This window comes from Pongo abelii, chromosome 16 (genome assembly GCF_028885655.2).
Source record: "Pongo abelii isolate AG06213 chromosome 16, NHGRI_mPonAbe1-v2.0_pri, whole genome shotgun sequence".
Lineage (NCBI taxonomy): Eukaryota > Metazoa > Chordata > Mammalia > Primates > Hominidae > Pongo > Pongo abelii.
In genome coordinates, this window is record NC_072001.2 from 67,993,477 (window position 1) to 68,007,730 (window position 14,254).

General features: G+C 50.4%; 1 protein-coding gene across 7 annotated transcripts in view; it reads left to right on the plus strand.

The window, feature by feature from the left end:
• Positions 1 to 5,288: 5,288 nt before the first annotated feature.
• ANKDD1A (ankyrin repeat and death domain containing 1A) overlaps positions 5,289 to 14,254 on the plus strand; it is a 41,504-nt gene continuing 32,538 nt past the window's right edge. For 4 of the 7 annotated variants that reach the window (XM_002825550.5, XM_063716690.1, XM_063716691.1 and 1 more), the window contains exons 1-3: positions 5,289 to 5,353; positions 9,185 to 9,288; positions 10,780 to 10,908. In XM_002825550.5, the coding sequence (XP_002825596.4) occupies positions 5,320 to 5,353; positions 9,185 to 9,288; positions 10,780 to 10,908 (267 nt within the window). In that variant the 5' untranslated portion in view covers positions 5,289 to 5,319. The remainder of the gene's footprint in view (positions 5,354 to 9,184; positions 9,289 to 10,779; positions 10,909 to 14,254) is intronic. The other 3 variants (XM_063716694.1, XM_063716695.1, XM_063716693.1) reach the window with 2 other exon arrangements.

Here is a 14,254-nt window from a genome sequence, read left to right on the forward strand (position 1 = left end):
GCATTAGATTCTCATAGGAGCGTGAACCCTATTGTCCCCACATGTGATAGGTTGCTGCACTCCTTATGAGAATCTAATGCCTGATGATCTGAGGTGGAATAGTCTCATCCTGAAACCATTCCAATGGCCCCACCCCAACCCATGGAAAAATTGTCTTCCAGGAAACTGGTCCATGGTGCTAAAAAGATTGGAAACCGCTGGTTTAGAGGGCACCTAGGGGCCTGAAAAATAACCTGGCCCTGCCTCCCTTTGGTTAATGCTTTCTTCCTCTAATGGATTATTCATCACCTCTCAATCCAATGCTTGAGGGTCCAGGGACCTAAAAGACCATCCAGGCCTATTTCCTTATGGAGAGAGGGAAGGGACTTGTCCAGTTCCACAGCTGGGCAGTGCAGATCTGGATTGGAGCTCAGGTCTCTTAGTCCTTTGCTCCTGCTGCTCCTTCCCCCACTGGGTGAGCAATTCTGCAGGGGGCTGCCACTCCTACCCACAATCAAACTGCCCACTCAGTTGGAGCACCTGTCCAGGAGCTGCCCACTGGCTACCCCTGACCCCACTTGGCTGGGACCTTCTGCCATTCCCTCCCTCCTCTCAAGCAGCTGATTGCTCTAAGCAGAGAGGAAACCAGTGCCATTCTGGCTCCCAAGTGCTGGTACAAGACCAGCACATATTTACCACTCTTGTGTGTGTGTGTGGTGTGTGTGTGTATGTTTTTTTCTTTTGTTAGAAAAGGGCTAGTGCAATATATAACAAGTGATTCATGGTGGCGTCTTCTGGTAGATTGATTGTATTTAGTTCCTTCTTTGTTTCTTTTGTTTTTTTTTTTTTTTTTGAGACGGAGTCTCACTCGGTCGACCAGGCTGGAATGCAGTGGCCCGATCTTGGCTCACTGCAAGCTCCACCTTCCGGGCTCATGCCATTCAGCCTCCTAAGTAGCTGGGACTACAGGCGCCCACCACCACACCCGGCTAATTTTTTATATAATTTTTTTTTAGTAGAGACGGGGTTTCACCGTGTTAGCCAGGATGGTCTGGATCTCCTGACCTCGTGACCCGCCCACCTCGGCCTCCCAAAGTGCTGGGATTACAGGCGTGAGCCACCGCACCTGGCCCCTTCTTTGTATTTTAAAATTTCTTTAGTAATGAACAAACATTAATAAGACAAGAAATAAAAAGCTGTTTTAAAATTTCTCTTAAGCAAAAGGCCAACAATCATTTAAAAAATGAGTGGGATAAGAACAGATGGTTCTCAGGAAAAAAAAAGAAAAGAAAACAGCTCTTAGACATAGAAACAGATAACCAACTTTGCTTGTAATGATAGAAATGCAAACTAAAATTATAATGAATTACTATTTCTTACTTATCAGATTGGGAAAAATCCAAGTTTTACAGAATGTTCTTCTTGGAAACAGCCACCCTCATACATTGGTAATGGAAATGCAAAATATTTCTGGACCTTATGGAGGAGAATTTGGCAATAGCTAGCAAAGTTATATGTGCATTTACCCTTTGACCAAGCAATCCCATTTATAAGAATAGATCCCATAGATGCACTGGTAAAAATACCAATTGATGCATGCATAAGGTTGGTCATTGTAACTCTACTGTAATAATAAAAGTCTGGAAACAGGGCCAATGTCCATCAACAAGGAGTGGTTGAATAAGCCCCCCAGTGGAGGACTCCGAGGCTGTACAAAAGATGCAGGAAGATCTTGACAGACTACTGCGAAGAGATCTCTGTAGTAGATTGTTCCCAGAATAAAGCCAGAAGAATGTTCAGAACAGGCAAATCTATGGAGAAAGAAAGTAGATTTGTAGTTGCCTAGGGCTGTGTGTGGAGGGTTGGGGAGGGTAAACTGCAAGGGGGGGTGATAGCTAAAGCATATGGGCTTTCTTTTCTGGGGTGATGAAAATATTAAAATTTAGTGGTGATAGTTATGCAACTCTGAACGATACTGTACTAAAAACCATTGAATTATACACTTAAATGGGTGAATTTTAAGGGGGAGGGCAAAGTGAGAAGATGATATATAGTATGCTACTGCAGTAGAGGGAGAATATATGATTAAATTAAACAATATAAGGGTAAGCATCAACAACACAAATGTTATTTTGTCAGTCAGGATGCAGTGAGGGAAGCAGAATCATGTTGAGGTTATGGGTTAGGGCATTGGTCCCCAAGCTTTTGGCACTAGGGTCCAGTTTTGTGGCACACAATTTTTTTACAGGACTTGGGTGGTGGGGGGATGGTTTTGGGATAAAACTGTTCCCCCTCGGATGATCAGGCATTAGTTAGATTCTCATAAGAAGTGTGCAACCTAGGTTGGGCGTGGTGGCTCACGCCTGTAATCCCAGTACTTTGGGAGGCCGAGGCGGGTGGATCACTTGAGGTCAGGAATTTGAGACCAGCCTTACCAACATGGTGAAACCCCGTCTCTACTAAAAAAATACAAAATTAGCCGGGCATGGTGGCGCAAACCTATAATCCCAGCTACATGGGAGGCTGAGGCAGGAGAATTGCTTGAACCCAGGAGGCAGAGATTGCAGTGAGCCATTGCACTCCAGCCTGGGCAACAAGAGCAAAACTCCATCTCAAAAAAAAAAAAGAAGTGTGCAACCTAGATTCCTCACATGCACAGTTCACAATAGGGTTCGCCCTTCTATGAGAATCTAATGCCACCACTGATCTTTCAGAATGCGGAGCTCAGGTGGTAATGCTCCCTCTCCTTCTGCTCACCTCCTGCTGTGTGGCCCAGTTCCTAACAGGCCATGGACCAGGACTAGTCTGAAGCCTGGGGGTTGGGGACCCCTGGGATTAGGGATCTGTGATAGTAATTTGCCTTACACAGTTGTGGAAGGACCAGAACGGGAGTTGGGGATCAGAGGAGTCCTTAGTCAGTCATCTGAGAAACCAAGTATGTCCAGCTGCTGAAATGGAACCACAAGGGAAAGCTCCTGGGGAGGTCTATGGGTGGTACTAATGCCCTGGGTCTGCAGCCAAGTCCGTGATGGCCTGGGGCCACTGTTGGTCAGCAGGCTCAGCAGCTGGGAAGAAAAGCTGGATGTGGAGTGAAGGAGAGGGAGACCAGGCTGGAAGCCAGTGGTACCCTCTTCATCCATCACCACAGCTGAGTATGACAACCTTCAGAGACTTAACTTTGAAACATGTAAATACTTGACATAATTGTAAAGCAAAATTAACATTTAAAAATATCTAAAAAACAAAAGCAAAACAAAATAAATAAACCATGCATGTTGAGTTGGTGGCATAACCACATAGAGAACTATTCCAAGTGACTAAAACAGTAACGTGACACTATGCCCCTAGTGGGATGTACACGTGACAAAAGCTTTATAAAAACATTTAAACCATTTTCAGGAATAATATCTTTGGGCTAGGCGTGGTGGCCAAGCACTTTGGGAGACCTAGGTGGGTAGATCACCTGAGGTCAGGAGTTCAAGGCCAGCCTGGCCAACATGGTGAAACCCCCATCTCTACTAAAAATACAAAAATTAGCCGCGTGTGGTGGCACACACCTGTAGTCCCAGCTACTTGGGAGGTTGAGGCATGAGAATCGCTTGAACCTGGGAGGCAGAGGTTGCAGTGAGCTGAGATTACGCTACTGCACTCCAGCTTGGCCAACACAGTGAGACTCTGTCTTAAAAAAAAACAAAAAAAACAAAAAGCGGCGGTGCAGTGCAGTGGCTCACGCCTGTAATCCCAACACTTTGGGAGGCCGAGGTAGGTGAATCACCTGAGGTCAGGAGTTCAACACCAGCCTGACCAACATAGTGAAACCCCATCTCTACTAAAAATACAAAATTAGCCAGGTGTGGGGGCGAGTGCCTGTAATCCTAGCTACATGGAAGACTGAGGCAGGAGAACTGCTTGAACCGGGGAGGCAGAGGTTGCAGTGAGCCACTCTACTCCAGCCTGGGCAAAAGAGTGACTCTGTCTCAGAAAAAAAAAAAAAAAAAAGGAATCATATCTTTGATTATTATGTTGGAATTGTTATTTTGAGACCGTTTTGAGGGGTTGGCTCAGGGCTCATTAATTGTTAGCTGTTATCATTATGTTATTTTTCAAAGGCCATTCCAAATACCTCCTTCTTCAGGAAGCCTTCTTGAACTATATCCTAAGGACTAATGACTGAAAGATGCTCTTCCTCCTTTGATCCCCAAAGTAGTAACTACACCTATCATGGCTTTGCTGGCTTCTTGCCTTGGGATAGAGATGCCTGAGACCCCATTATCCCTAAATTCAAAGAAGCTGTAAATACCTTTAAGGCAAAATGTACATGGACATCCCCAAAGGGTCTGAAGTGCAACCCATTCTGGTGTATTTAACGTGTATCTTTTTGTTTCTATGTGTCTTTGCAAGTCTGTGTTGTTTGATGTAAATGCATTTGTAATATTTTTATTGATATTGTCTCCTAGGTCTTATTTGGTTATTTACTTTTTCTGCCTAGCACTAGTTGTTTAAATCCATATTGCCACGAATACAGCGGGTCCCTTGTTTTGAGTGCTGCACAGTTTATCCATCTGCTCTTACAAGAAAGGGAGCTTAGGTTGTCTCCAACTCCCAGCAATCACAGCAACACAGCAACCAACATCCTCCTACATGTCCCTTTATGGGCCTGCAAGAGAATTTCAGAGATCTATATCAAGGAGCTGGATTTTAGGGTTCTCCCTTAATTTCCCTCATTACAGCCAGCATGTTTTCCAGATCGACAGTTCCATATTCTCCGCTGACATTTGGCTTATTCAGCTTTCTAATTTTTGCCAGTCTTAATGGGTATAAGTGATATCTCATTATCTTTCCGAACACTGATAAATCCGACCATCTCTTCATATGCTTGCAGACCTGCTGAGGTTGTGGTTCCTTAAACGCCAGCTCACATCTTTGGGGTTTGACTTTCTGCGCCTGAGGCGGCGGGCTCAGGGCTCAGCCCTCCGCCCCGAGTCCCAAGAGGGGCGAGGAGGGTGAGCCTGCCAGATGCCTTGTGCGCATCTATCTCCAGGGCCGGGGAGGCTGGGCGAACTCCCGGGGAGGAGACTGGGTCAGGGGCACCTGCGGAACTCAGCGTGGCACCGACCTGCCGGCCTCGGGCGCGGAGGGGTGGGCAGGTTAAGAGAGCAGGAGGAGGGACCTGCATCCTGGTCCGGGACTAGGGTGGCCGCTGCAGCTGCGCTCCTAGCAGGCGGGGCGTGGAGTCTGGAGGAGCGACCGCCCCCTCTTCTCGGCTCCCCGGGCCCCGCCCCGGCGGACGCGCGCCTCGCGCCCGGGCACCAGCGCGCGCAGGGGCTGCGGAGAGGCAGGATGCAGGAGGAGCTGGCGTGGGAGACCGACGGCCGTGAGTCTGCCTGGAGGCGGGAGGGGGAAGGGGGGCGTGCCGAGGCCGAGAGGACCCCCCGCATCCGTTTGAGGAGTGCTGGGTGAGGTTGGCGCCCTCCGAACGGCCACCTCCGAGTTGGGCGTCTGTGTGGCTCCGAGCGGAATGGTTACCGGTCTGCGCACCGGGCCGAGGGGACCTTGCCAGTGCGTCTGGGACTCGGGGACGCCACCCGCCAGGTGAGCGGGGAGCAGCGGCTGAGAGGTTAGCTACAAATAATAAAGGTAATAGCGATCCTTGACTGCGTGCTATACTTTGGGTGCCAGGCCTTGACCCTGGAGAGGCACGTCATTTGATCTTCGCTGCGGCCATATGGGTAGGACATCATGTTCTCTTCATTTCGCAGATGAGAAACTGAGGCACAGGGTGTTCAAATGAGTTGTTCAAGGTCACACAGCCATTGAGTGGTAGAAGTGCTGAAGGCCCCAGCTCACCCGGAATGCTGGGGCTAGATAGAGAGTGGAGACCGCATCGGATGGGGCACGCACTCAGAGGAGAGGAGCCTGACTGGCCACAGGTGGGATGAGGGCACCTCCGAGCCTCCCTCAAGGAGTGCGCCCAGTGCCAGGGCCTCTAGGCCGGGCAGCAGCGTCTGTGTGGGCATCAGCTGGCCTGGGGCAGCTTGGGCTGCACTGTCTGGGAGAGGGGAGAGAAGGATTGTGTCGGTGTCTGCACTGTGAGTCCTTGATCCTGCAGCCCTGGCTGAATCCTGACAGCTGAATCCTGGGGCTCTCCCTCAAATGCGCATAGTGCAGCTCACTGGATTCCTTTGAGACCTATAGTGTCCAAAATGCTGGCACACTGCATCTACTCAGCTGAGGGATGTGTTGGGGGTGGGAATGCTCAATCAAGATTAGGTACATGGTTCTGCCTGGGGCGGAGGATCACTTGAGTGGGCCTGCGAAGAATGTGTAGCAATGGAGCATTGGGGTGTGTGGCAGAGAATTCTGGGCAGAGGACTCAGCATGGGCAAAGGCTCACAGTTCAGTGGGTATTGGATGTGGCCAGAAAGAGGGTGCCGGGTGGGAGGTGGATGGAAGAGATGAGACTGGACTTGATTTCATTTTAACTTAACCTTCTCTGGCCTGGCCCTATGCAGTGTCTGCTAGCTTCCCATTGGGACTCCTGGCTGTTTGCCAATACAAACCAGGCCAATCCCCCTAAGCTGCACATAAGATAGAGGGTGCCAGACAGGAAGGGACCTATACAGATCTCTTTCTTCACCCTCCCCCAGTTTTACAATGGAAGAAACAGACCTACAAGGGGGATGTGACTAGCCCAGGATCCTGCTGCTGGAAAGTGGCAGGGCAGGTACTATAACCCAGGCCTCTGTAAGCTCACATCTGAAGTGGCAGCTCTCTTTGGCTACCAGAATTTGACCCTTTGCCTTGGAGGAATAATAGTGATGATGATGGTGGTGGTGGTGGTGGTGTGGTCATTATGTGCCAGACAATGTGCCAGGGGGTTTTCATATCTCATTTCTAATCATGATATTAACTTTGTAGGGAAGCTCACACTGCCATTTTGCAGATGAGGAAACTGCCTAACACAGCTAGGAAGTGGTTCAGCCAGAGTTGAACCCAGGACTGTGTGATTGCCCCCCGGGGTAGCAACTCTGAGATCCACAGGTTGTATCCATGAGGCCCCAGAAAGCTCAAGATCCTCTTTCTCATCTGGAGAAGACTGTGTGGAATTTATCTAGAAAAACAAACTGCATGGCAGGCCTGTCTCTCACCTCAGTGCATCTTAGCCTTCCCTACCAAGACACTCGTCACCTGTCCCTGGATACACAAAGGGGCTGGGTTCAGACATTCATACTGGACCAAACATGCAGGCTATGGGGTCACTTGCCCTGCAGTGACTATGGAAAGGGCCAGCAAATATTTGTCTCTGTGCTAGTATGTGTGAGCACTTTGGGAGAGGGAACAGGCATCTATTCGTCTGGGGATTGTTGGTGTCACTCATACAAGCAGAGATTTTTTTGTTTCTGTTTTCTTTTCTTTTTTTTTTTGAGATGGAGTCTCGCTCTGTCACCAGGCTGGAGTGCAGTGGCGTGATCTCGGCTCATTGCAACCTCCAGCTCCCAGGTTAAAGCAATTCTCCTGCCTCAGCCTCCCGAGTAGCTGGGACTACAGGTGTGCGCCACCATGCCCAACTAATTTTTGTATTTTTAGTAGAGACGGGGTTTCACCATGTTGGCGAGGATAGTCTTGATCTCCTGACCTCGTGATCTGTCCAACTCGGCCTCCCAAAGAGCTGGGATTACAGGTGTGAGCCACTGCACTCGGCCTGTTTTTGTTTTCTTTTTAGAGACAGGGTCTCACTCTGTTGCCCAGGCTGGAGTGCAGAAGTGCAATTATAGCTCATTGGCAGCCTCAAACTCCTGGGCTCAAGCAATCCTCTTGCCTTAGCCTCCTGAGTAGCTGGGACTACAGCCATGTGCCACCACACCTGGCTAATTTTTTAAAAACTTTTTTGTAGAGATGGAGGTTTTGCTTTTTAGCCCAGGCTGGTCTCGAACTCCTGGCTTCAAGCTATCCTCCTGCCTTGGCCTCCCAAAGTGCTGGGATTGCATGCATGAGCTACCATGCCTGGCTCAGAAGCAGAGTTTTGTGGATTCCTCCTGTGCCCACCTTTGGGCCTGCTGTGAGCTGTGGGTGGATCAGGAAGGGTAAAGTGTGGCCAGGGCCTCCAAAATGTTTGGAGTCTAGCCATGGAGACTAGACATCCTCACAATCAAGACCCGTCAGGATGACGGCAGCACGGGGCTCCAATGGGGATCATCTGGCCCTGGGTCCTCCTGGCTCAGACACTAACCTGCAGCCTGACCCTGAGCCCACAGGTGTGTATAACAGGGGTTGGCAGGGGGACCTCTGAGGTTCCCTTTAATCTGAGACTCTGTGCTAAAGGTGCAGCGATGAGGGTGAGAGGAGCACAGAGAAGAAAAATCAGGGTGGCCTCAGTGCGGGCAGGTGGAAGCTGGTTAGGATTTGGGCAAGAGGGGTTGGAAGAGGCTGGGCGCTGTGGCTCATGCCCGTAATCCCAGCACTTTGGGAGGCCGAGGCAGGCAGATCACTTAAGGTCAGGAGTTGGGGACCAGCCTGGCCAACCTGGTGAAACCCTGTCTCTACCAAATATACAAAAATTAACCAGGTGTGGTGACACATGTTTGTAATCCCAGCTACTGAGGAGGCTGAGGTGGGAGAATCACTTGAACCTGGGAGGCGGAGGTTGCAGTGAGACAAGATCATGCCACTGTACTCCAGCCTGGGCAACAGAGGGGTTGGAAGAAGGGGTGGAGGAGCAAGGAGATGGAAGGTACAGGAGTGGGGTAAACATGCCTCTGGCCTCACCCGGCGCTGGCACGCAGTAGGTGGCTCAGTAAATCCTGGCTGTTTTCTACACTAGACTGAGCCGTGGAAAAGGTGGTTACTGACTCCAGAGGGAGTTAATTTCATTTCCTTCCCCAAGAGCAGCTCTTGGGAGGGTACATGAAACTTGGATAATGGGGCACACATTTAGGCTGCTGCAAATGGCTTCGCCCTGCTCTTCCATCTTCGGGGTTTCACCACATCCTGGTTGCGTGGCTGTGGGGTGAGTTAATGAGGAAGAGCAGCCTGTCTGGGGAGGACCCTGACCTTGCGAGGGAGGAGGGCTGTGCCGCTCTGCCCCCATTCCTAGCTGAAAGACCCCTGCCCCAAATGTTCAGGAGTGGGAATGGGTTGTTTACCTCTCCTGTCTGCAGTATGGGGGATCCTCCCCCTCATCCTGCACCCCATTTTCTCCCCATAGTGCTTCCTCTGGAGAGGCAGCTCCACGAGGCCGCCCGCCAGAACAACGTCTGCAGGATGCAGGAGCTGATTAGGAGGAGGGTTAACACCAGGGCCAGAAACCACGTGCGTAATGGGCTTCTCTGAATCGGGGCACCTGGGATAGTGTCATGATAATGCCAGTATACAGGGGGAACAGTTTATCTGAGCTAGAGGCAAGTGCGTTTGCATGTGTAAACTTGGAGGGAGGCTCACGCTCTGTCCTCATGGCCTGCATTGTCTCGAGGGATCTGAGGCTTAGAGTGGTTGGGCCTCCACCCAAGGTCAGGGTCAGGATGCCAAGCCAGGCTTGGGCAATTCCAGAGGTCAAATTCTTAACTTCTGGGACGCATCTGAGAGGTTAGAGCCAGGAGGGCCAGGGTCAAAGGTCAGCAGCCAGAAGCTGGCAGATGGGCAAAAGAGGAGGACAGACATTACACAAAGCATCCCACAAACAATTCATTCCCTCTGTGATAAGTTGTCATAAGAGCGTGTGCAGGAGGGTCGGCTTTTTTTCTTTTTCTTTTTTTTTTTTTTGAGACAGGACCTCATATCACCCAGGCTGGAGCGCAGTGGAGCAATCACAGCTCACTGTAGCCTTGACCTTCCTGGGCTCAGTTGATCCTCCCATCTCAACCTCCTGAGTAGCTGAGACTACAGGTGTGCACCACCATGCCAGGCTAATTTTTGTATTTCTTCTAGAGATAGGGGTCTTGCTATGTTGCCCAGGCTGGTCTCAAACTCCTGGACTCAAGCTATCCTCCCACTTCAGCCTCCCAAAGTGCTGGGATTACAGGCGTTGGGCCACCTCACCCTGCTGGAAGTGGCATTTTTGAGGAGCCAGGTGAAGGACAGTGTTCCAGGCAGAGGGAACAGTATGGGCAGAAGCCCTGAAGAAGGAAGGAGCAGCTGGGCTCCAGAGAGGGGATGTGGCTTGCCTGAGACCACAGTGAAAACTAGTGCTTCCTTTCATTGTCCCCTCATAAGCTGAAAACTACAGAGGGGAGAAGTGGGCACAGGGGCCACAGGCCAGCTTCCCCCAGGCCTATTTGGATAACATTATGAACTGCCAAGGTGGGCTGAGAATGAGGTGGTGGGTCAGGCCCCTTCAGCCCCATTCTGAGAGAAGGAAGGGGACAGAACCCAGGCACTCCAGTGCCTCTCAGGGACTTGGAGTATAATCCTTGGCCACATGGAGCTTTCCAGCAGGGGGAACAGCAGGAAAAGGCCTAGAGGTGGGAAGCTGCTTGGCATTTCTGAGAAGCAGTGGTGGGCAGTGCCAGACCATGCAGTGCCTCATCATCCCCAAGGTTAGGAGTTTATCCTGAGAGCCATGAGAAACTGTGAAGAGTTTTAGACGGGGACAGATGGGTCCAGTCATTTTACTATGTTGGCTTTGGCTGCCATGTAGGAGAGGAGCATGTGGCAGAATGGGGCTGGGTCCCCAGCCAGCAGGGGACCAGAGCCAGCAAAGACCCTTCCAGCCTGCAGACCAGCTGTCCTGGGGGAGGGTGTGGGAGGTGGTCCAGGCAGCCAGGTGGCAGCGGCACCTGACAAGTGTCATCTCGCTCCGGGCAGGTGGGCAGGGTGGCCCTGCACTGGGCTGCAGGTGCAGGGCACGAGCAGGCTGTGCGTCTGCTTCTGGAGCACGAGGCTGCTGTGGACGAGGAGGATGCGGTAGGGGCCCTCACAGAGGCACATCTGTGTGTACGTGTCTGTCTGTCTGTCTGTCTCAGGGTGGTGGGGGGCACTGGAGATCTCTCTGGGTCTATGAGCCGGTTGCCGAGATTGCTGCTAATATGCAGACATTCAGGTGCAGAGTGGCGGGGAGTCAAAGGCTTTAGGCGCCAGGGACACTGCACTGATTCCATTTTCCTCCTGTACAGTAATGAAGAGCTCTCCACTTTCAAGGGTCTTTCAGTTCTCAGAGAGCCTTTTCAGTCCCTCGTGATACCATGCGAACAGGGAGAGGGCTGTAGAACAGATAATTGGGTGGATTGATAGAGACCTGATTAGCAAAAGCACCAGGAGGAAAGTCTCTCATGATATGCCACAGGGCTCTGCCCTGGCTAACACTTCAATCAAAATCTTGGATAAAGACTAAGAATCTTAGTTAACCAATTGGCAGGCAGTGTGTTGCTGAGAGAGAGCACTGATGAGTAACGGGGTCTGTAAAATTATCTCTACAGGTTTGGGAAAAAGGCTGAATCTAATAATGACATTTGAAAGGGAGACACTTATGGCTTTGTCTACATTTAAATTTTAAAAAGCGCCTGGGCGCGATGGCTCACGCCTGTAATCTCAGCACTTTGGGAGGCCCAGTGGGTGGATCACTTGATCCCAGGAGTTTGGGACGAGCCTGGGTGACATGGCGAAACGCCGTCTCTACCAAAAAATACAAAAATTAGCCAGTCTCATAACTTGGTGTTTAAATACATAAATAGATAAAAATTTTAAAATAAAAAATAAAACCATAAACTTCCCTGCAGCGACTTGGTTGTCCGTGAAAACAATTTTCTTTGTTCCGGCTTCTCTCTGCTCCCAGGCTTCACTATGTGGGGGCTTGATTACTAGTTGGGGTTGAGGTGAGGCAGCAACCCTTACCTCCCCATTCCCCAATCCTGTCTCCTCCCTGTGCCTGCTTAGGCCTCATTTAGGGATACCTTTAGGAGCAGAATGTCTAGGATCCTTAGCCTGAGCTCCCTGGTGAAACACTAATGCCTCTTGCAGCAAGTCTTTATACCCACAAAGACCCCCACTATCACCAGTGTGCTGTTATTTCTTCCTTCAGGGGTTTAGTGAGAAAAGAAGCTATGAGGGAGAACAGTAAGAGGGGGCCATTTTAGAAACCCTCCTTGTTGGCCGGGTGCGGTGGCTCACACCAGTTATCCCAGCACTTTGGGAGGCAGAGGCAGGAGGATCACCTGAGGTCAGGAGTTTGAGACCAGCCTGGCCGACATTTTGAAACCCCGTCTCTACTAAAAATACAAAAATTAGCTGGGTGTGGTGGCACACGCCTGTGATCCCAGCTACTGGGGAGGCTGAGGCAGGAGAATCGCTGGAACCTGGGAGACGGAGGTTGCCATGAGCCAAGATTGTGGCACTGTACTCCAACCAGGGTGACAGAGCGAGACTCTGTCTCAAAAAAATAAAAAATAAAAAAAAAAGGATCCTCTCTGTTTCTTTTGCAAATGGCAATAAGTAACCTTTTGAAAAATAAGACAGCCTGCTGGGCTTGCCTGCTGTAGTAACGGGGTTCGGGAGACACTGGAGAAGGGAAATCCTGTTGTTGGAGGAAGGTCTCTAGTGATATGCCACAGGACTCTGGCCTGGACAGTTCCTAGGAACTATGTATGTGGGGAAAGCTGGTATAAGACTGTGATGTATCCCGGGGGTCCCCACTGTCAGGAGGCTCTGGCTCCCATGGCTCTCCCTCCCCCAGTCCTGAGCCTTCACCCATTTTATTCCCAAGTGCCTGTGGACTCCTTCCTCTGGACTCTGCCCATGCTTCTTCTTTGTCCTTCCTCCTGCAGCCAGTGCAAAGTTGCTGATACTCTACCAGGCGCTGAGCTCTGAACCAGTGCCGGGTCTCCTGGCCTCTTCAGCTCTAGTTAAGGCCAGCTGTAGACCCTCATTTGTTTCTTTTGTTTTGTTTTATAATTTTTAATTAAAAAAATATGGCCCCATCTTGGATGATAGACCTTCATTTGAGGCTCTCTGTGAGATCCAACACCTTCCCTAGGATTTCATGAGGAAGAACTTAAATGCTTGTGGTCCCTGCTGGCTCTTGCTTCCAGCTTCTGGTCAACTTTTGGCGTTCTTTTGAAATTTTGCAAATAGTCTTTTGACTCCACCCTGGTGTCATCCCAAACATGGTACCTCTCCCTGGTTTGCAAGGACTCCATTCACAGAAGGCTTGTGGTGTGGTTTTCCAAACTGGGAAATAGAGGAGACCTACATTACACATGAAAACAATGTAAAAATCCTAAAGACCCCTCTTTGACATTCTGTTCTTTAAAGGCCCTTGGTCCTTTCCCTGCCTTGGCCCCAGCCTCTGCTTCCCTCCTCTCTCCAGTGCTGTCCTTGTCTGCACCACCCCCCTCCTGCCTCCAAATTCCCGCCTGTTTCTAAAGCAAAGCAGTGCAACTCTCTTTGGATGCTCGGGAGCCTGCTGATCAGTGAGTTCCCTCTGAGTTTCACCTTTTGCCTCAACCCTTTGTCAAGGCTTTTACCCACAGTTCTCTCCCTAAGAGGAATTCTGGTGCCAGCCGCTAAGACCCCTTTTCTTGGTACCCCTCACAAAGGCTTCTGGTGGAGCCACACCCAAGGAGGCACTGCAAAAAACCATTCCCAGGATCTGGCTGGCTCTTGATGTATCCCCGGAGCTGAGTTTGGAGGCCTGGGGTTGCTCTTCACAGAGAAGAAAATATTCCAGGGAGGTGGGGGAAGTGCAGAACCCTACTGCAGTGGAGGTCAGTCAGTGAAGGGACTCTGGGGACCCTGGAGCACGGTGCAGATGTGGAGGAAGAGCACCCTGCAAATAGGTGTGGGGCTGCCCTGAGTGGAGGCATAGACATATTTTCAGTTGCTCCAGAGAGTTGGTGGGATGGGAATTGCAGGAGTGCAGATTTTAATAGAGCTCGAGGAGGCATTTCTAACAGAAGCCAGTGTTTGACTGCACAGGGATGTCTTGTGAGGTGGTGTGGTGCTGCAGACTTAAGCTATCTGCCTTGAAGATATCCTATGGGATATTTATTTATTTATTTATTTATTTTTGAGACAGGCTCTCACTCCATCGCCCAGGCTGGAGTGCAGTGGTGCCATTTTGGCTCACCATAACCTTTGCCTCCTCGGTTCAAATGATCCTCTCGTCTCAGTCTCTCAAGTAGCTGGGACTACAGGCATGTACCACCATGCCCAGCTAATGAATTTTTTTTATAGAGACAGGTCTCATTATATTGCCCAGGCTGGTCTTGAACTCCTGGGCTCAAGCGATCCTCCCACCTTGGTCCCTTCCAAAGTGTTGAGATTACAGGCATGAGCCACCATGCCC